At 52.2% G+C, this 21,113-nt stretch overlaps 1 protein-coding gene across 3 annotated transcripts; it reads left to right on the top strand.

Moving 5' to 3' along the window:
• The first annotated feature begins 203 nt into the window (after nt 1-203).
• SEC14L2 (SEC14 like lipid binding 2) lies at nt 204-20,035 on the top strand. 3 transcript variants are annotated; one of them, XM_060028334.1, is made up of 12 exons: nt 204-330; nt 2,504-2,579; nt 7,256-7,299; nt 7,702-7,761; nt 7,995-8,183; nt 9,176-9,271; nt 9,439-9,499; nt 9,896-9,979; nt 13,467-13,573; nt 13,656-13,795; nt 13,943-14,112; nt 18,911-20,035. In XM_060028334.1, the coding sequence occupies exons 1-12, from the start codon at nt 277-279 to the stop codon at nt 19,039-19,041; spliced, it is 1,212 nt and encodes a 403-aa protein (XP_059884317.1). In that variant the 5' UTR covers nt 204-276; the 3' UTR covers nt 19,042-20,035. The 3 variants fall into 3 exon arrangements, with proteins under 3 accessions (XP_059884317.1, XP_069397417.1, XP_059884320.1); XM_069541316.1 differs by lacking the exon at nt 204-330 and adding an exon at nt 751-926; XM_060028337.1 differs by lacking the exon at nt 204-330 and adding an exon at nt 927-1,059.
• The last annotated feature ends 1,078 nt before the right edge of the window (nt 20,036-21,113 follow it).

Raw genomic sequence — 21,113 nt, forward strand, 5'->3', positions numbered from 1 at the left:
TTCCTGTCCTTCTCATGTCTACGGGCCTCGGACCGGGTGGGCACTCCTGCTCGCCTCCTGCTCAGGTCTCCGCTTCAGGAGGGCGGAGGGTACCCGCGTCAGACGCTCCTGCGCCCAGAGCATCTCTCCCTACTCCGCCCCTTGGGATCCTTTAAGAGGCGGGGCTTGGCTGCCAACCGCGGCCCCGGCAAAAGGCTGGGACTTTACTCCCGCGGCGGAGAACGAGTCCGTGCTCTGTCTGCTGCCGCAACCGCCGCGCCCAGAGCCTGGGCCACGATGAGCGGCAGAGTCGGCGATCTGAGCCCCAGGCAGAAGGAGGCACTGGCCAAGGTGAGCCCTCACCCCGTCCCGGCCCGGCCCCGCCCCGGGCGATGGCCCCCATCCTCTGGCGGCAGCGGGCTGGGAAGGGGCTGGATGGGGGGCGAGCGCGGGTCCGCGGCGAGCGGCGGAAGGAGCGGCAGCCACCGCACCGAGCGGTCCGCGGTCGCCCCCTCCCTCGCTCCCCTCCGTCCGCCGAGGGGACCCCGGGGAAGTTTGGTCGTCCCAGCCCCAGCCGCGAGCGAGCCCTTGGCGCTGCCACCTGGGAAGAAGTGGTTGCTTGGAAGCCCACGGAGGCAGCTGAGGGCACAAAGGCAAAGTTCATTCTCGGGACTGGCAGCCGGGCCCTGGGGGCAGGGGCAGGGGCAGGGCCCTAGGTTTCCTCCCATTTCCGGGAGGTTTTCCTCTTGCAGGGGCAGTGGCACGATGGAAAGGGCCGGAGGGCTTCTTAGGAGACTTGGATGGCTCCTGCTCTGGCACCAAGTCTCTCTGCGACCTTGGGCAAAACCGGTCCTTCTCTGTTCGCTCCTTGAGGAAAGGAATTGAGGAGGTTGGACCAGATGATGTGGAAAGGAGCAGCTTCAAGTGCAAAGCCTAGGATCCTACCGGTGACTGACTGGGTTGGGGCTAGTTTGAGTTGAGACCAGCTCCCCACCCCGTCCTGCAACCCAGGCCCCTCCCTCAACCCAGGCCCCTCCCGGGCTGGGGACTTGGGGCTGATGCTCTTCAAAAGGCAAGGAGGTAAGCCTAGCTTTGCCTTGGCGCCTGGGCAGAGGAGGGGGCAACAGTTCCAGAGCCGGACCCTCTCCCACCAGCTGGATCTCCCCTGCTGCCCTTGGGGAGAGAGGGAAGGTTGGCTGTGCTTGGAGCTGGAGCTGGTTGCGTCCAGTCTTAGGTCTGGAGCCTCCACAGCAGTTTTCCATTGCTGAGAAAGTGGTGGAGGGGGCGGGTGGCAGGTGTCTTCTGCCGTGGTAGTGGGGCAGAGGCTCCAGTCCCATGGAGGCCTTGCCCCAGGCTGGGCCTCCCCATCCCAGGGAGGCCGGGTAGGGAGGTTTCAGATTTTACTGCTGACCTGCAGGGGAAGTCAGGCAGAGAAGGGATTAGGTGGTGATTAAACTAGATATCAGGGGCTGGGTAGTGTCCTTGGTAAGGGGTGGCTTCATGCCAGTCTCCCTGGGGGTCTGGGAGCTGTTTGGGGGATGGGATGGTTTGAGTCCCTGGCTGACCTAGGCAAGGGGCAGAGGTGGCGGGTCCTCATTGATCCTCTCTGTGGCTGCCCTGTAGGTCACTGACTAGGGAAAGGTGAGTGGCTGGGAGCAGGAGGCTTGGGGACAGCACAGCACGTGGGGGCATGCTCACCTGCAGGGTAATGAGCAGTTGGAGGGGGCGTGGCCATCCTTGGGGTCACTGTCCAGCTCTCTTGTTTGGCACTCCCTACACTTTCCCCCTTCATGACTTCTGGCTGGAACTCTTCCCTCCACCTGGATTGCCCTCCTTCCTCCTCCTGCTGCCTTTGGAGTCCTTCAAGCCCAGCTCAAATGTCATTTTTTATATGAAGTAATGTGAGACCACCCTCTTCCTGGCCCCAGTCAGCATCAAACTCTTCCTTCCCTCTGCTCCCTGGACACATTGCTCACCATTCCATTACTAAGGGGACAGGCCATGGTGGAAAGAGTGCAGGCTCTGGCCTGGGACAGACCGGGGTTTGCATCCCAGCTCTGCTGATTACTAGCTGTCGACCTTGGGCATGTTACTTGGCCTCTCTGAGCTCTAATTACTTCATCTGTAAAACGGGAGCAGTAATATCTCTAGAAGAATGAATAAGCACCGAGGTCGGTGCTGGGCACATGAGGAATGCTTGGTAAACTTACGCTTTTGCTGTGGCACACCCCAGAGTGTCTACTGTGGCGGTTAGCTGGGGGCTGTTCTGCCCAGCCATCACACTGGAGCGTGTAAGTGCGCACAGCCAGGCAGGGGCAGTGTCTTACTCCCTTCTCACCTCCTCCTGCTACTCAGCTCCCACCAGCATGACTGACAGAGTGTCCCACGCTGCTCAGGTGCTCAGCCAGTGTCTGCAGAGTTGACCCGTGTTGAGCAGGGGTCCAGCAAAAACCTCTATGGAGAGTCCCGGGCAGAGGGCGGTCAGGGTGGGACCTGCTACTCACCCAGCTGCCTCTCCCTACAGTTTCGGGAGAATGTCCAGGATGTGCTGCCCAGTCTGCCGAATCCAGATGACTATTTTCTCCTGCGCTGGCTCCGAGGTGAGGAAAAAGGGGCTGCGGGAGGCTGGGGCAGGGGCTTGGGCTGGGGAACAGAATAGCACCCTCTGGAAACCCTGCCCCAGGCAATCTCAGAATCTGGAGTATTCAACCTTCAGAACTAAAAGCGTTCTTGGCAATGATATAACCTCAACCCTCCTGTTGGATAGATAACGACACTGAGGCTCAGAGAGGTGAGGTAACTTGCCCCAAGTCGCACAGTGCTGAACTGCAGGCAGGGAGAGGACTAGAGCCAGGTCAGCTGACTCCCAGCCCGGTGCCCTTTCCATCCACTCGATGAATCTACTCTGCCGATGGATGTGGGGAAACAGGTTGAGGAAAAGCCAAGAAAGGCCCCAAGCTTGTGGGAAGTTGGAGGCAGAGCCAAGCTTAGAACCAGAGTCTTGGCCCGTGGGAGAGACTGGCCCTCTCTGTGGCAGCTTGAAGGAGGGGCAGAATGCACGGGGAACACGGTGGGTGGGGTTCAGCCTGACCTAGGTTAACAAAACTCCCCTCAAGCCATCATCTGGCTCCATGGCCCTGAGATCCATTCCAGCTCTGCCCTGGCCTGGCTCTGGTACCTGGTCCAGTGGTGAACATCTGTCTGAGGCTCCTCTCTGGGAGAGCTGGATGAGACAGGGTGCCCTGCCTATGGCAAGATGGGACATGACAGTGCTATGCCCGTAATGATGCAGTGTACACGTTTCTACTAGCATCAGGGTCAGACTCAACCCCATGTTGCAACTCCTGAAATCCTTCCGTTCTTTTCTTTCTCCTCCTCTCCTGTGATTCAAGTCATGTGCCACCCTCTCTGGTTCTTGTGACACACTTTTTTTTTGGCTTTGTAGAAACTTTATTGCCAGACATAGAAATAATAGAGAAAATTCCTCTGTGTTAGATTAGCAGAGATTAAATCGTGATAACAGAATCAGAGCCCAAAATATTAAAGTATAAGTCATGGCCAATTACTTATTTATAGACACAGACACACACATGTATACCCTGCGAGTCTTGGGACAGGGGAAGAGATGTATTTTCCTTTTCTGTCCAGAAACTGAATAGAGCTGGCACACTCTTGAGAGGCTGATAGCTAGCAGGCCCCCCAGAGCAGACCCTGTGTGCCTCTGAAAGTGCCACTTGCCCTTTTCCCCCTAAAAAGCTGTGAACTCCCCCCACCCCACCCACTCAGAGAGGCAGCAAAGAGGCGGCGGTGGAGTCAGTCCAGAGCTGGAGGACATTTTGGCCCAGCCTTTGCTGAAGGGCTGTAGCTGGAAGGGGGCGGGTGGGGAGAGTGGGCAGACAGCGCTGCATTAAAGGGCCAGCTGCAAGATGATCAAACAAACTACCCAGCTACTGTGAGGTGGGGGAAGTGTGGTTTCAGAGAGCTGTTGAATTGAACAGCTTCACAGCTCTTTTTTTATCTGAGAGAAGGCTGGCCTGGGGCCCTGGTTTCCCAGGCACCCCAACTCCCCAGTCCTGGGATAACCCCTCTCTTTGCAGGAATATAGAAGAGTGCAGTTATCCTCATTTGCCAGATGAGAAAACTGAGGCTCAGAGAGGAGAGGGCACTTAGCTGAGGGCACACAGCTAATGCAAAGCAGAATCAGGGCAGAAACCTAGGGCCCCTGATTCCCAGGCCATCGTCCTCTCCAGTAAGCCACAGCTGCCTCCTGAAACCAAGCTCTGCCTCTTCAAACCAAGAAAATATCTCCTCTGCACTTTATTTGTGCCTCACATTTCCCTGGGCAGGAGCTCAGGCCTGGTCAGACTCTACTGTGAATTTCAATTAGGGTTTTTGTCGCCTTGCTTTTCTTTTCTTTTCTGTTTTTGCCACGCTGCACAGCTTGCGGGATTTTAGTTCCCTGACCAGAGATTGAACCTGGGCCTTCAGCAGTGGAAGCTCGAAAGCTCGGTGTCCTAACCACTGGACCACCAGGGAATTCCCCCCCCCCCTTTTTTTTTTTTTTAGAGAAACCTTTTCTTTTTCTCCTTTTCATCTAAAGGAAACATTTGCAAGGCACATGCCAGCCGAATGTCTTTGTCTAATCTAGGTGTGAGTGAGCACTGGGTTCTTCCCTTTCTCGAGTGAGCACTGGGTTCCTCCCTTCCCCCGACATGGGCTTGGCTTTCTGCTGGGCCCCAGGCCCGAGAGCAGGCACACAGATCACTGCCTCCCCCCGAGTGGGCCTGAGCTCTGGGCACCCCAGCGAGGGGGCTCAGATGGCAAGATAAAACGAGGAGGTGGAGGAAACCTGTGAGCCTGGCAGAGCAGGTCTGAGTCTCTTTGTTTTCCAGGACAGGAAGAGATCAAATAAGAACCCAGGACAGCTTGCTCCCAGGCCGGCCTCTCTGGCAGTGCCCTAAGCCATGCTTTGAGCTGCCCCTGACCAGGGTGGCAGGAGCCCTGGAGAGGCATCAGGCCGGTACTGCCAGGGGCAATGGAAACTCCGAGAGGGCCCTAAAAGACCCTGGATTTTGGACCCCAGCAGCTAAAGGTTAACTGGAGAGCCTCCCTGAGATAAGGGGGCCCGAAGTTCACCACCACTCCTGTTCCCAAGGAAGATGACTCTCCTCACAGTTGGGCGTGTCCCTCCCATGGAGGAGTCCCACTTTCAGGTCCAGCTGGGCTACCCCAACATGATAGCATGGTGCCTTGCATCTTCCAAGTGTTTCTAGCTCACTGGATGATTTGGCCAGAGATGTGCAGTATCTTGTCCAAGGTCAAACAGGAAGAAGGTGGAAGGGCTGAGATGCAAACCCAGATTATATTCCTCTGAAAGCTGCCCCCTGCTGCTACAATGGCATGTGAAGGGTGACCATGAGAAGGAACTTCCCAAGAGGGAAGGCTGCTCATTTCTGCAAACGTGTGTCTAGCACACATGACAGGGTATGGCATTGGTCAAATCTCTTGTCGTATCCTTGAGTGCAGGTGAGTGGACTGCATTTCAGGGCAGCAGAGTCAGGGAATGTGCTCGGCCACTCCCGAAGAGCAGTGATTAAGGGGCTGGTGACAGTCCAGAGGGCAGCCTGTCTGGCCCAGGTTCCAGGGCTGTCAGCAGATCTGGATGTCAATCAGACCCATAGAGGACATACAGCTGGGAGGGACAGTTCATAGGTCAAATGGCAAAATTGGTCAGAATCTGGATCTCAGAAACTCTTTAAAAGATGAAATGCAGGGGCTTCCCTTGTGGCGCAGTGGTTAAGAATCCGCCTGCCAATGCAGGGGACATGGGTTCGAGCCCTAGTCTGGGAAGATCCCGCATGCCGTGGAGCAACTAAGCCCATGTGCCACAACTACTCAGCCTGCGCTCTAGAGCCCATGAGCCACAACTACTGAGCCCGTGTCCCACAACTACTGAAGCCCGTGTGCCTAGAGCCCATGCTCCACAACAAGAGAAGCCACCACAATGAGAAGCCTGCGCACCACAATGAAGAGTAGCCCCTGCTCACTGCAACCAGAGAAAAGCCTGCCTGCAGCAACGAAGACCCAACACAGCCAAAAATTAAAAAATTTAAAAAAAAAAGATGAAATGCAGCTGGCCATAACAAGATGAAATCTGATAGGGATAGATCCAGAAAACCACCTCTCAACCTATGGGGTAGAGGATTCATAAGCAGCACAGGTGAAAAGGATTTGGGGGTTTCAGTTGACTGTAAGCTTCGCCTGAGTTAAGGGCCTGGCCTGTTGCCGAGAAAGTTCTTAGGCTTAATTGGAGAAGGGTAGGCAACACCTGTGCTCTGGACCACACACTTCAAGAGGGGCACTGGCAAACTGGAAAACATCCAAAGGGAAGTTGATGGACTTGAAACCAAGCTTTGAAGGACGGTTAAAGGATCCATGGACGGGCAGCATGATAGCAGGGAGCACTCAGGGTGGCAGCACAGAATTTGCGAGTATTGGAAAGGTGGTCACGTGGCTGAGGAAGCACCCCCGCCCCTCCTCTCTGAATGTCTCTGTAGAGGGTCCCTGCTCAGTACAATAGTGAGGGCTGTGTGCAAATGGCAGCTTGGATTGTTTGGGAGCAGATGGCCTTGGCGGGCAGGGAGGTCTTTGTGTTCAAGTTTGAGCAGGACAGCATGTCAGGGTTTGTACATGAAATTGAGTTGAGCCAGGTGAACTCTAATTCTGAAACTTTCTGGGAACCCTGGGAGGACGAGGGTCCTCTGTGTCCCCCTGGGGTATGCATGGGTCCTCTGAGGATATGGCAAGGTTGACTGGAGGCTCATCTCCCCTCCATCCTACTGGAATGTTCTGCCAGTCCTGCCCCAGATTATGCGGCAGCTGTATTCATCTTTGAACCGCAGGTCAAGCTCTCAGGACTGGATGTTAGACCGTGGAGGAGATTAACTTTGTGGAAGGAGAAGGGTAAATGATAAGGGGGCCCAGGGTTTGCTTTCCCTGACAGGAGATAAGACCCTTCACCTGATTGCATCCACTAGGGTAAAACTCTTTTGACCCTGAACTTGCAATGCTGCCCCCACCTGCCCTGAACCTTGACCTGCTTTCCCCACAAGCCCAGGGGCTGTGGTGCTCTAGAAGCAGTGAATGTCCTCACATTAGCTTCTATATGTGGGGTGATCTGAGAGTCAGCAGGCGTTTCCGCACAGGAGCAGGGAAATCTTCCCATCCTTGGCGCCCAGGCTGCTATCCTAACCCTGACCATGTTTCCCTGTTATAGCAAGAAGCTTTGACCTGCAGAAGTCTGAGGCCATGCTCCGGAAGGTGAGACCCATTTGGCTCCGAAGCCCACTGTTGCCTCCATTTCTGCCCATCAGAATCACGCCGTGCTTGGACTTCTGTCCACCCCCTCCCACCCCAGTCACCGCCTGTGGCTTATGTGACATATCTGAGTATTAGCCGACCCGTACTGCCTTATCCTCCAGGACAAAGTGCATTCCCTTCCCTGGAAACAGAGCTTTCATAGTTCTGGGCCAGCCAAGAATTATAATCTGTTCTGCTGAGATCTCTGAAACAGGCACTTCCTTCTTTTCCATTCCTGCTGGTTGCCTTCTCGTGACTTACCTGTGGTCCGGTGGTCTGTTCGTGCTGTCACCCATTGCTAGATGCCTGTTAAGGACCACCCCCTCCCCGCCCTGCTTTTTTAAAGCCCTCGTGTGTTTGCAGCATGTGGAGGTCCGAAAGCAAAAGGACATTGACAACATCATGAGCTGGCAGCCTCCAGAGGTGAGAACAGATTATCCCGCCCCACACCACGTGAGGTCTGTTAGACCCATGATCTGTATCCTGGGTCTATGGGACTGGGACCCTCAGAGGAAAGGTCTGACAATGCCAAGTCATTGAATGAGTATCCATTGGCACCCAGGGGCGGATGAACCCAGAGGAAGGCCCTGGACACCGGGAAGGTATGGCTGCCCGGGGCCTGCTGACCGGGCACCCCCATCTCTGTCTGGGCCCAGGTGGTCCAACAGTATCTCTCAGGGGGCATGTGCGGCTACGACCTGGATGGCTGCCCCATCTGGTACGACATCATTGGACCTCTGGATGCCAAGGGTCTGCTCCTCTCAGCCACCAAACAGGACTTGGTCAAGACCAAGATGCGGGACTGCGAGCTGCTTTTGCGGGAGTGCGCCTGCCAGACCGAAAAGGTGAGGGGACCAGCACGGCTGAAGAGGAGTTACGCCCGGTGGAGGTGGTCACGCAGAAGTGTGGGTGTCACACGTGGCTTTAAGGGCAGCTTTAGGCCCTGATGTTTAGGTTTCATAGACCAGTGAAATTGCAAAGTTTTAGGGACTGATCTATGTCCCTAATTGTCATAATTAACCCACCAAACTATAGGGACGGCATTGTCTCAGAATAAAGGGCCGTCCTTTAATTGGGTAAAGTTTAGCTTCATAGAAAACATGCTACGTTATCATTACTTTTCTTCCTTTATCTGGGCACCAGAGGAATCCTTGTCAGGGACCACTCTATCCCTGGACAAGTATTTGGGTGCCGCTGGTGTCAGTGAGCTCAGATTCTGTGCTTCCCTAACTCTGAATTCAGACAAAGCTAAGGACAGCTAATTCTCTTACTGGAAAAAGACTGAAGAGCGAGGCGGAGCTGCCATGGTCCTTTCCCCTGCCCTCCTCCTCAGCAGTCGTAAAGATCCAGTGAGACCATGTGATACGTTTGGGGACATTTCAACAGTGTCATCCACATTCACTGAGAACCTAGTGTGCGCAGAGGCCCTGTGGGGCTGGGCACGCAGAGAAGCGTTAGAGATGCACCTTAAGGGCTTAGGTTGGATAGAGAGCATCTGTGCCTGCGAGATGAGTGGCTGCACGGGGTGCAGAGGACGAGGGGGGCCACCGGGTCAAACTGCAGAACAGGAGCGACTTCAGATGTAATCTAAGTTCACCCAGCTGTTTACTGGATGAGAACACGGAGATCTAAACGGGAAGGGTGACTTGTCTAGGCCGCAGTTCCGGCCTGGGGTAATTATCTCGATTCAGAAAACCCTAGGTACGGCCCTGCCGGATCTGGTTGCAGTATGGGTGCAGGGTACAATCAGCACTTTCCCTGAACCGGGGTGGGCTTCCGTGTGTGTGTTGTGTGGGGGGCAGCCTGATGTGACTTTCTGTTCCTCTGTCCCCTGCAGACGGGGAACAAGATAGAGACCATCACCCTGATTTATGACTGTGAGGGGCTTGGTCTCAAACATCTCTGGAAGCCAGCTGTGGAGGCCTATGGAGAGGTGAAGGCCAGGGCTCGGGGGTGGTGGAGGGTGAGAGGTGAGGGTCGGGGGGTGGGTTGGGGGGGTGGGTCCCTCTGCTAGGAGGCCCTGTGGGGTGGGGGAAGCCAGAGGAAGAAGGGCCTCCCTCCCTGGCACAGAGTTCTGAGCCCACTGGATTCTTTCCACAGTTTCTCTGCATGTTTGAGGAAAATTACCCTGAAACACTGAAGCGTCTTTTTGTCATTAAAGGTAAGTTGGCAACTACCTGTGATGAAGCCCAATGGGAAAGAGGGGCCAAAAATATTACTGGGACAGATTAAGGAGAGTGAAATAGAGTGAGCCGAAGTCAGGGGTGGAGGGTGGGGTCTTAGGACCTGTTCAGAAGACCGACCCATGATGTACGCAGACCACTTTGTAATTCACAAAGCTTTTAGTATTCGTTACCTCCTTCGAGCCACCGAGCCCCGTGAGAAAGGAAGACCATCCCCCCTGTACAGACAGGAAAGCCGAGCCTCACATAGGGCTGCCTGTGTGGGCTCCACAGCACCAGGGAGTGCATGGCCAGACACTGGGGGCTATGGTGGACACTGTTAGGGACAGAGTGGGGACTGCTCCTGGCCTCACATGGCCTGGTCTCTGTTCCAGCCCCCAAGCTGTTTCCTGTGGCCTATAACCTCATCAAACCCTTCCTGAGTGAGGACACTCGTAAGAAGATCATGGTCCTGGGGGGTGAGTAGCCCAGACCCTCCTCCACTCCACGGCATGGCTGCAGCCCCGCTGGGGATGGCATTAGAGAGCCAGAGCTGCCGGGGCGAAGGCTCCCTCTGCTGGTTTGGGAGCAGTGGGACCCAGGAGCAGGCTGGGCCCTAGCAAGGGGCTTCCTGTCTGTTTTCCTAAGAACTCTTTCTCTCAGACACTCCGGGGAAATTCAAAGATGAATGGAATGCAAGTCCTTGTCCTCAATAAGCTTGCAGTGAAACAGGAGACTTTTAAGAGAAAGCTAGGACACAAACTAGAAAAGGCATAGATGGACTTCCCTGGTGGCACAGTGGTTAAGAATCCACCTGCCAATGCAGGGGACACGGGTTCGAGCCCTGGTCCAGGAAGATCCCACATGCCATGGAGCAACTAAGCCCGTGCGCCACAACTACTGAGCCTGCGCTCTAGAGCCTGCGAGCCACAACTACTGAGCCTGCGTTCCACAACTACTGAAGCCCGCGTGCCTAGAGCCCATGCTCCGCAACAAGAGAAGCCACCGCAATGAGAAGCCCGCGCACTGCAATGAAGAGTAGCCTCTGCTCACCGCAACTAGAGAAAGCCCACGTGCAGCAAGAAAGACCCAATGCAGCCAAAAAATAAATAAAATTCCTTTAAAAAAAAAAAAAAGAAAAAAAGAAAAGGCATAGATGCGGCAGAGAAGGGAGGTCACAGGAGCAGAGGTTGCTTTCAGTTGAGGGCAAGTACGCATGGATTCATTGGATGGGCACCTGCTGTGTGCCTGGCCCTGGACTAGGTAGGTGTCAAGGCCACAGAGGTAAGACAGAGTCCCTTGAAGAGCTTGTGGCCTCTCGGAGAAGGGAGACACAAACAGATGTATATCAGCGCAAGATGTTACGTGTAAAAGAGAGGAGGTGAAAAGCCCATGGGAACACTGAGCAGGGGCACTCACCCCGCCCAGCCTGGGGAGGGGGCGATGCCTCCCTCACCTGCGAGCTATGGAATGAGTAGGGTAGCCAGGTGAAGCAAGGCAGGAAGCTGTTGGGCAGAAATAAGAACAATGAGCAAAGACCTTACACACCATGGCACGGGCAGCTGAAGAGGGCACACGGCAGGGTGTGCGAGAGATGACGTGGAGAGGGAGCCAGGTGCCAGGAGCTGGGTCACAGAGAATCCAGGGCACTGTGTCGGGAAGCTGGGACACAACTCCACCGGCCACTGGGCACCAGAGAGGAGTTCCTGAGCCGGGGCAGGGGGTGGGGTACAGGACCTGATTCTCAGGACAGATACCAGTTTGTATACCGTGGCCACAGCCCACGTACCAGGTGTTGCAAGCCTGAGCCACGGCGGGGGCTGTAGGGACGGAGAGGAGAGGATGGATTTCAGACTTTCGTAGGAAGTGGAACAGCAGAACTCAATTGACTGGATGTAGGAAGGGAGGAAGAGAAATCTAGAATGGCTCCCTGGTATCTGGCATGAGTGACAGCATTGCAGTCATTCTGATGCAGTTAGTTCCACTGGGGAATAATACAGTCAGAAGGAAAGGCTTGAAGTTGAGTTCTAGGAGTCTGTGAGGTGTACACATGTTGGGGATGCCTGGGCCTGAAGCTTAGCAGCAAACTCCAGTCTGGAGATTTGGAGTTTTAGATAGAGACAGCAGCTAAAACCTTGAGAGGAGGTAAGACTGCCCACAGAACAGAGGCTGAAGCCTGGGGAATATCCAGGCTCAAGGGCATCAAGAGAAAGAGGAGCCCACCAGGGAGTGAAGAAGCGATTGCGAGGTTGGCGGGGAAGAGAGCAGACGGACACTGGATAGGCACAGCAGCAGGAGAACATCAGGGGACGAGGGGAAGCCAGCAAGGAAGACCCATGGGAATCAAGCCAGCCAGGGACAGGCAGGAGTCAAGTTTGGCTGGAGTGTGATGTGGGGTGGTGGGAGAAAAGCCTAGAAAGGGAGATTGGGACTGGCTCGTGGACGGCTTAATGCCACCTGTGGAGTTGAACTGGGGGTAGGGAATTCTGAAGGTTTCTGAATGTTCACCTTCAGGTACCACATTGAAAGTGGAGGGTTTCCAAATGTGTGCTGAGCCTGGGTGTGGTGCAAAGCAGTCTGGAAAGCACAGGACTTCTGGGTGCTGGTCCTGGCTCTAGTGCAACAAATTCTGTCCTTGTAGCCTCAGTTCCTCTCTGTGAGATGGGAAGAATCCTCCTGGCCTTATTCCAACCCTCCAGCTGAACTGGGTGAAGAAACAACGTCTGAGGAAAAGGCTCTAATGATTTTTGGCTTTTCTGTGGCTGCCACCCACCATGAGCATGAGCCAGTTCGGTTTCCTGGCAGCGGGGCTGCAGAGGAGGTTCAGTCAGTTCCCCCACCCACACCTGAAACCCTTTCAACCAAACCCGCCTCGGGCTGGGAAGGTACCGGATCTTCCATAGAGGAGGGGAGAAATTCACCCTGGGCTGGTCACTGGTACTCAGCACAGATTAAAGCACCCCTGGAGTTGCATGGTCTCAAGTCCCTAGAAATCTGAAGGCTGGGAGACCCTGGACCATCCCTGTGGGTTTACGGGCAGCACCAGCCACAGAGGATGCTCGGTGGTACCCTGTGACCTGGAGCTGCTCTCTGTATCTGGTCTCTGTCGTCAGCAGGGAAAGGTTTCCATCCAGTATCAAAATATTGTCTTTGGCTGATACTTGTTTAGGAATCTGGCACAGAAATGGATCTCAGCCTTGGCTGGACTTGAGGCAAACTCTCCTAGTCAGGAAAGGGCTTGGTTATTTAAAGAAAAAAAAAAAAAAAAACCAAATCACTGGTAGCCAAACAGCCTACAAAACAAGAGAATGAAACTGTGGCTGGGGTAAAGCCAAGGGAGCCCATTTAAGGGGTCGGTCTACAGTGATGCATTCATTCAATAAATCACGAGTGAGCACAGTAGGTGACAGTGGTCATGACCTCACGCTCAGTCTAACTAGGGCAGATCATGTTGACTGCCCTCCTGCCTGCCACATGCGCTGTTCCCTCTGCGTGGAATGCCCTCCCCTCCTTTCTTTGTTCCCTCCTGCTTGCACTTCAAATATTTGTATCCCCTCTTCCTGGGAGTGATAATACACTCTCATACAGGTACGGCATTTTACAGTTTACAACGAACACCCTCTCAAGTACTTAGTTCACTTCACTCCCACCATAACCTTGCAGGGCAGGAGGAACTAGGCTCAGAATGAAGTGATTTATTTGCCTCAGGTTGCTTCGCTGGCCAGAGGCAGTGGGGACAGGACCTCTGTCTCCTGCTTCCTGGTCCAGAACAGGGCAGTCATCTGGGTGACAGCTCCTCTTGAACCCCCTGCAGAGCTGTGCGCACGTCCTGTGCTTCCAATGCCCATGTTTTGTGTGCGGGGGCAGACAGGTTTTTTCTGCCTCTTTTGTGTAGACTGCCAGGGCTGTGATGAACTCCTGCCCTGGTGGTGATCCTTTTCTCTCCTTCCTTCCCTCTCCTGCCAGCAAACTGGAAGGAGGTTTTACTGAAATATGTCAGCCCTGACCAGCTGCCTGTGGAGTATGGGGGCACCATGACTGACCCTGATGGAGACCCCAAGTGTAAATCCAAGGTATGGGCTGCCAGGGGCCGGAGGTGACCAGAGACACCTGGCTCAAATGCACATTCCAGCTCACTCCGTGCTCTGCTTCTAGATCAACTATGGGGGTGACATCCCCAAGAAGTATTACGTGCGAGACCAGCTGAAACAGCAGTACGAACACAGTGTGCAGATTTCCCGGGGCTCCTCCCACCAAGTGGAGTATGAAATTCTCTTTCCAGGCTGCGTCCTCAGGTAGGGTTCTGGACCCTTCCAGGAGACCTGAGCCTTCTGGCCATAGGTGCTGGCGGTGGGCTGGGGTGGGAGAAGCCCTGGTGGCAGGACCCCAGAGAGGGAACATGCAGACGGAATCACGTCTAAGTGGGTGGGTGTCCCCTGCAGGTGGCAGTTCATGTCGGATGGTTCGGACATCGGTTTTGGGATTTTCCTGAAGACCAAAGTGGGGGAGCGGCAGAGGGCAGGGGAGATGACAGAGGTGCTTTCCAACCAGAGGTACAATGCCCACCTGGTCCCTGAGGATGGGACCCTCACCTGCAGCGATCCTGGCATCTGTAAGTCTCTCTGTCTTGGCTCGAAGCCCCTGCTCTAGCTGTTTGCCCTGGAGGTCCCTCTTTCTCCATGGATTTAAGTTCTCACACTGTTAGAACTAGAAGTGGAGCTCCATCAGTTTCAACCTCTCTTGCATAGGTGAGGAAACCTAGGCCTGGAGAGGTGAGATGACAGGCTCAAGGTGACCTGGTCCAGGTGTAACTGGGGCTGTGACTGCCATTAGACATTTCCTGGGGATGCGCCCTCCCCAGACATCAGAGAGGCAGAACACGTTACGTAGGTGTAGGGATCACAGGGTGAGCAGAGTGCTGACAAACCTAGCCTTGACTCTGCTGAACTTCACTCATCTCCAAGTTGATCAAAAAATGGCCACAGAACATGAACAGGAAGTTTACCCAAGAGGAATAAGAATGGCAAATAGATATTTGAAAAGGTGTTTAACCTCACTTAGCTTTGCAATATCGATTAAATTCCCTTTGACTCAGCAATTCTACCTCTGGAAATTTACTGTACAGAAATATTTACACAAAAACACAAAGATATAGGTACATGGATGTTCCTAGCAGTTTGGGAAACTGATAATAAACTAAATGGCCTTAAGAAGGTCTTGTTAAGTAAATTATGGTCCATCCATATAATGGAATACAGTATACGCATTAAAGAGAATAAACTGACATATAAGATGTCTGATACATGTTAAAAAAAAATAAAGCATGAGACTTAGCATATATGATGTATACTCACTTTGGCTAAAAAAGGTCAAAAGAATTCTGGGGTTGGCCGCTTTTACCTTCTGAGATGGCCCACACTCTGTCTGTGGAGTGTGTTTCTCTAAATAAATTCACTTCTTACCTACCAAAAAAAAAAAAAAAAAAGAATTCTGGGGACTCTGCTAATGCTAATGGTGGTAGGAAGCTTATAGAGGGCTTTCGTTTCTTTATACTGGCCCTGCAAATACAGTTTATGTTACAAAGAACATGTACTACATTTATAAGCAGAAAAATCACATACACACACACACAAAACCCCCATCAAATCTCCAGTTTCCTCTCTGTCTGAGCCAAGGGGCCAGGCATGGAAAATCAGTGACAGCAAGGGCTTTGTCATCAAGCTGAGATGGACTTGACCACTGACTAGTCCTTAGGCAAGTGACTTGGCCTCCTTGAGCTTCAGTTTCCTGATTGCTACAATGGGGATCAAATTCTCTACCTCATAGGGACACCTGATGATGAAATGCGATCAGGTCTGTGCAGCACTTAGCGTAATGCCTGCCACGCAGCACTCAGCGCACTGTGGCCACCATTATTATCATTAGGGGAAAACCTGGGGGAGAAGGGCCACTGGGGAGATAGTGCCAGAGATGGGAGAAGCCCTGCGCCCTGTTTTCATGGCAGCACTGCCAGAAGTCTGAACTAGCCCCACAGATGTCTTGGCCTCTGTACTTGTCCACACCATTGCCCCAACCTCAGATCCTGTGTCCTCCCCCACAGCCCAAGCAACCTCAGTCTCCACCGCCCCCTCCTCACATATACTCTGTGGTCTGGCTCCCCAGGGAGGAGAAGTATTCTTGTTAGTGAGCTGTCGGGTCCTGAGGGAGAAGGCGGTATACTGTGTGCTTCATCAAGAACAAGGCTTAGCACCAGCCCAGACACTGTCATCCTCAGAGCATAAAGCATTTTGTACATATAAGCTTGAATTTCTCTTTTAAAGGACAGGGAAGCTGAGGTATAGAGAGGGGATGTTATCTCTCCCACAGCGTAGCCTGCATAGACACCAAGAAACGGAGACAGGAGAGAATCCTAGGGTCCCGGTACAGGATCTCGTGACCACAGACTACCCTAGAGATGATCATGTGACAGAGGAGAGAGTGGGGTCCCAGACCTGGGAAGTAATTTACCCAAACTCAGCAGAGCCCAAACCGTTTTCCAGCGCTGCCCACTACCTGTCTGTAGTACCATGAACCCTTTAACATAATCAGGCTTAGGTTTGCAAATCCCAAATTATAGTTCCCCTTGGATACATTCCCAGATGGAATGTTTATCTGCTTGTGGGGCCTTGACTGGGAGATTCCACTTTTTTTTCTCCCAACTAATATTTCCTGAGGTCCTGAGTGTAGAGTACTCTTCTAGGAAAGAAAAAGATTCAGAAAAAAAGATCTGGAGCGTGCATTGTGGTCTAGAAGAGCTGAAGCACTGTAGGAAGGTTAAACAGCCCCTCTAGGCACCAGAAGACCCGGTTTCTGAGTCCAGCTTTGCCAGTAACTCTCCGAGTGTCTCTAATTAGATTTTGCTCTCTTTTTCCTTAAAATGAGGGGAGTAGGCTAGAGCAGATCTTAATCTGGGGTCTATGATTCTAAATCTTTAGTGATATAGATCTTTAAAGACAGTGATTCTAAATCTTTAAAGACCAAACACCTCCCTTTTATAATAAGTGGTGTCTAATGTCCCCTTTACTACTCTGAAATGAAATTCATAGATATTATAACCACCTACACACATAATTAAAAAGTCAATATACTCTCCTATCTGGAATATAAAAGAAATAAAAGGACACTAAGAATATATATGTTTTCTCAATACATAAATGAGAGGGCACAGTTACCCCCAGCTCCTCCTCTCTTCAGAATGGTGACTTTCCCATTGGGAACCACTGCCCCAGAGGGTCCATGATGGGCTCCATGGGATCTGAAATTGTATGCTTTCATCAGATTCTCAGGGGGGTCAGTTCCCCAACAAAAGTGAAGGAGCCCCAGCCTGGAGGATCTCTGGGGCCTCTACAAGTCTGTGAGTACATGATTAGTGTCAAAATGAACCACTTCCCTCGGGCCTGGGCGTCACAACAGCCCCTTCCTTGTTTCTGAGGGCAGAACATCATGCTAGGCAGAGTCATCTCAATCCTGATGCTTGGTCCAAGGAGCTCAAAGACCTCTTCTCTAGCATGACTGACTCTGGTTGCTAAGGCTCTGTCATCCAGGTCAGAGAGGAAGCTTCCCTCTTTCCAGAGGCACTACTGGTCCTGAAAGACCTCTGGCTCAGAGAGAAAATCAATGACTATTACTCACTTCACACCATGAAGAAAAGGGTGAATGGTGTGTCTGCCCTCAGTCTAAAACTATGCATTTTATCCAGGGGCAGAAAAGCGGAAAGGTTAAATCTCAGGATTAAATGTACAGGGTTTTTTTGGCTGGGAAAAGTTAGAGACCAGGATAGGGAAGGGGCAGAGCTAGTGTTTTTGTTTTCCCACTCTGTTCTTTGGAAGGGGTGTTTGACTGGAATGGAAAAACTTCTCAAAAAAAGAAGGGTTAGATTAAAAGCAGTCTGTTCCTTGGCCAAGGGTTGGAAGCCTTTTCTGCCAACTGCATGCCCATTTTCTCTCCCCAGAGGAAACCACTAACAGATCTTGTGTATTATCCTACCAAATATTTTCCATCCCTTTAGAAGCATTATGTGTTTCCATAATATACAGGACATGTGCCCACCCATATACGTTCATAGGAATTATATATGTTATTCAGTGTATATTTGAAGGAATTTTGAAATTGTAAAACTTGTCAATGTAGGTAGACCAAGTAACAAAGCCAAAAAAAATTTTTTTACATATATTAACAAAAATGTTAGAAATGGTTTACAAATTGTTCTGCAACTTGCTTTTTTTAGCCTAAGGATATATTGTCACTAGTTTCCCCAGTCACTTCTATGAAGCTCACCTCTTTCTTTTTATACAGAATAGTATTTCAATAAAAACTTTTAAAGCAATTCTTCTTTGAACATTTTAGTTTTCCTCATCTTTTATTACTACAAATAGGGGTGTATTGAGCATCTTTGTCCATTTATCTTTCTGTGGGGTAAGTTTCTGGTTCAAAAGTTTGCATATTTTGGGCTTCCCTGGTGGCGCAGTGGTTGAGAATCTGCCTGCTAATGCAGGGGACACGGGTTCAAGCCCTGGTCTGGGAGGATCCCACATGCCGCGGAGCAACTAGGCCCGTGAGCCACAACTACTGAGCCTGCGCATCTGGAGCCTGTGCTCCGCAACAAGAGAGGCCACGATAGTGAGAGGCCCGCGCACCACGGATGAAGAGTGGCCCCCACTTGCCGCTAGCGAAAGCCCTCGCACAGAAACAAAGACCCAACACAGCAAAAATAAATAAATAAATTACAAAACTCCTACCCCCAACATCTTCTTTAAAAAAAAAAAAAGTTTGCATATTTTACCTTTTGTCAGAAACTGAACAGGATTAGGCTTTCTAGGGCCCAAGTCAGGCAGCAATGCAGGCCAGAGGGAAATTCCAGCTCCATCCCTTCCTCACTGTGTGACACAGTGACTTTCTTTTTATATAACACAGTACTAATGCTGAACTCAAGAGTTATTGTGAATAATATATATAGATTGCCATACCAGTATTGAGTCACATAAATAGCTGTTGTTACCATTACTATTATTATTATTATAATAACTACTGCTGCAACTAATTCTACTCCCTCCTTTCAAGACCCAGTTCAAGCTCTAACTCCTTTAAAAAGCCTTTCACATGATTTCAGTCTACAGGGCCCCCTCGTTCCAAGCTGTTACAGACGTGACTGTCTCTGCCACTCATCTGGCACTTGGCATGTTCTTATATATTTTTCTCTTCATGAACATATTGTATCCCAGCTAGACTAGGTTTCAGAAGGTGAAGGACCATTGCTTATGCTACCTTCAGCCTCATTACCTACCACACTGCCTTGCTCAATCAACCAAAATCACTGTGTCCAAGCTCTTTGTCAGAATTGCCTGAATGTCTGTTTTTTCCCCTCCCCTCAGATGTCCTGCGGTTTGACAACACCTACAGCTTCATTCATGCAAAGAAGGTCAGTTTTACCGTGGAGGTCCTGCTTCCAGACAAAGCCTCAGAAGAGAAGATGAAACAGCTGGGGGCAGTCACCCCAAAGTAACGCCTCCTCCCACAGCAGGCCTGGCTCCCTCAGCATCTCCCTGTCAGTTTCTATCCCTTGTAGCAGTCATTTTCCCAGCACTCTGACGCCCAAAGAAACTGGGCTAGAAGAAAGACCTCGGGGCTGGATCTGGGGAGCCTTCATTTCAGAATTAGGAAGAGGGAGACTAGCTGAAGTGGGCCTCCTTGCCTCTCAAATTACTAAGGAGTCCCCAGGGGCTGGGCACCGTGACAGCATCTGTCTTATAAGCTGTGCCAACTTCACCTGTCCAGTGACAGATGAGACAGGGAGGGGGGAACCATGGGGTGGCAGGGAGGAAATTAGGAAAAAGGGGAGAAATTGAGACCTAACACTTCAGGGAAGCCAGCTGCAGGGGAGGAACTTGCTCCCAAATGAACATGTAAGTCTAGATCATAATGAGGAATAGCAAGGTAGCCGGTTGCTAGAGTTATGGTGGGGGTCTGAGGCTCTTCTGAACTTTCTACCCAGGCTAGGATCTTTTAGCTTTTCCCAAGTCTTGGGAGAGGGCCCGAGTCAGCATAGGTCTTCCCTTTCAAGGGTAGACAGGCAGGCCTCTCCCTCGCCTCGAGGAATCCAGCAGTTCCTGGGTCCCACTGGTTGCCTCTTAAACTACTAATGATTGTCAGTGACTCAGCTTCCTGGGACAGTGAGCTTTGGTACCCAGCCACTGTCCTTCAGTGCAAACAAAGCACAGGGAAGTTACCTCCAGGGATCCCAGCTCCGTGAAGGGCCAGGGAGGCTGGCGGTGGGTGTGAGTCCTGAAGCTTCCACCCCTCAGAAACCCAGGCCCTGACCCATCCTGGGGAGATGGTCCGGCCAAGCTGAGGGAGCAGGAGTCAGGGGCAAGGCTAGAACTGACAGGAGGCCCCGAGGCCGCATGGCTCCCAGCCAGACCCCTCAGGAGGATATCCTGACCTTGGTTTACAGCGCTCTGTTAGGAAAAGTAACCAATGAATAAAGAACTTTCAGCGCGCAGGGCGTAGAAGTCAGCGCCTTCCGCCTCGCTCCTCACAGTTACTCACACACGCAAACTTCCGCCGTGGGGTGCCTGCTTCTCCCCTTCAATAAGCGGGGCGCATGCGCAGAAGCCATCTGCTAGTCTCCTTCCGTGCGCTGAAGGCGTCCTGACGGCCTGCTCGCCCCCTGATTGGCCCAGCCGGTGGGCCGTCTTCCGCCATTTTTGCTAAGGGCACTAAGGGTGCACCTGACCATCTTAACGGTCAGGACGGAGACCCCGCCCAACTCGGGCTTCTCAGAGCGCGCCAAATAGTGCGGGTCTGGCAAGCGCGCGCAGCGCCTGCGGTGGACCTGGATTGGGAGGGTCACGGAGAAGCGACGATCACGTGACTTTAGGGACCGTCTCCTAATTCCGCGCAGGCACTGCCAGTGTTTCTGGGGTTGAGGATCACTGAGTCGCGATCCCAGCTTCCTGCGAGATCACAGTTGACCTGGCTGCCCTACATGATCCTACAATGATGAAGACTCCCAGGGCTGAAACCAGGAACCTCAACAGGGAGGCTGTGACCTTTATTTGATGATAATAAAGCTAATTCTTTAATGAGCGCCTCCTGGGTACCAGGCAACAGCCCTGTGTTTATCGCCTTATTGCAAGGATTCAAGGAATTAATACATTCAGAGCGCTTAGAAAGCCTGGTACAAGTGTACGCTCAGTAAATTTTGGCTACTCTTGTTTCTTACAGGCGTGGCTGACAGTTCATAGGCGGCACAACTAGCATTTGAACCCAGGACTGCCTGTCTTTAAAGGCTGGGCCTTTGCTCGCTGGTACCCCCAAAGGATTCACAGAGCTTTAGTGAAGTGCACTTATTCCTCACATGGGTAAACTGAGGTGCAGCAGGGGAAGAGTTTACTCTTTAGTAATCAATAACCCCACGTCCTCTCATTCTGTTCTCATTTCCCTGAAGTCTTGTACCCCAACCCCGTTTCCCTGGCCTCATTCGTTCATTCGTGGTCCTGCCCCGAAGAGGCTCGGTCCAGTTAGACTCCAGTGCTTGATAGATGAGCATGGGGTAGGGACTCCTAAGAGTCCAGG

The sequence above is a fragment of the Delphinus delphis genome, chromosome 13, assembly GCF_949987515.2.
Source record: "Delphinus delphis chromosome 13, mDelDel1.2, whole genome shotgun sequence".
NCBI lineage: Eukaryota > Metazoa > Chordata > Mammalia > Artiodactyla > Delphinidae > Delphinus > Delphinus delphis.

Coding starts and splice junctions, on each gene's coding strand:
- SEC14L2 (XM_060028334.1), top strand. CDS start 277: ATGAGCGGCAGAGTCGGCGATCTGAGCCCCAGGCAGAAGGAGGCACTG. Junction 331..2,503: donor AGAAGGAGGCACTGGCCAAG/GTGAGCCCTCAC, acceptor CTCTCCCTACAG/TTTCGGGAGAATGTCCAGGA. Junction 13,796..13,942: donor TTTCCAGGCTGCGTCCTCAG/GTAGGGTTCTGG, acceptor TGTCCCCTGCAG/GTGGCAGTTCATGTCGGATG.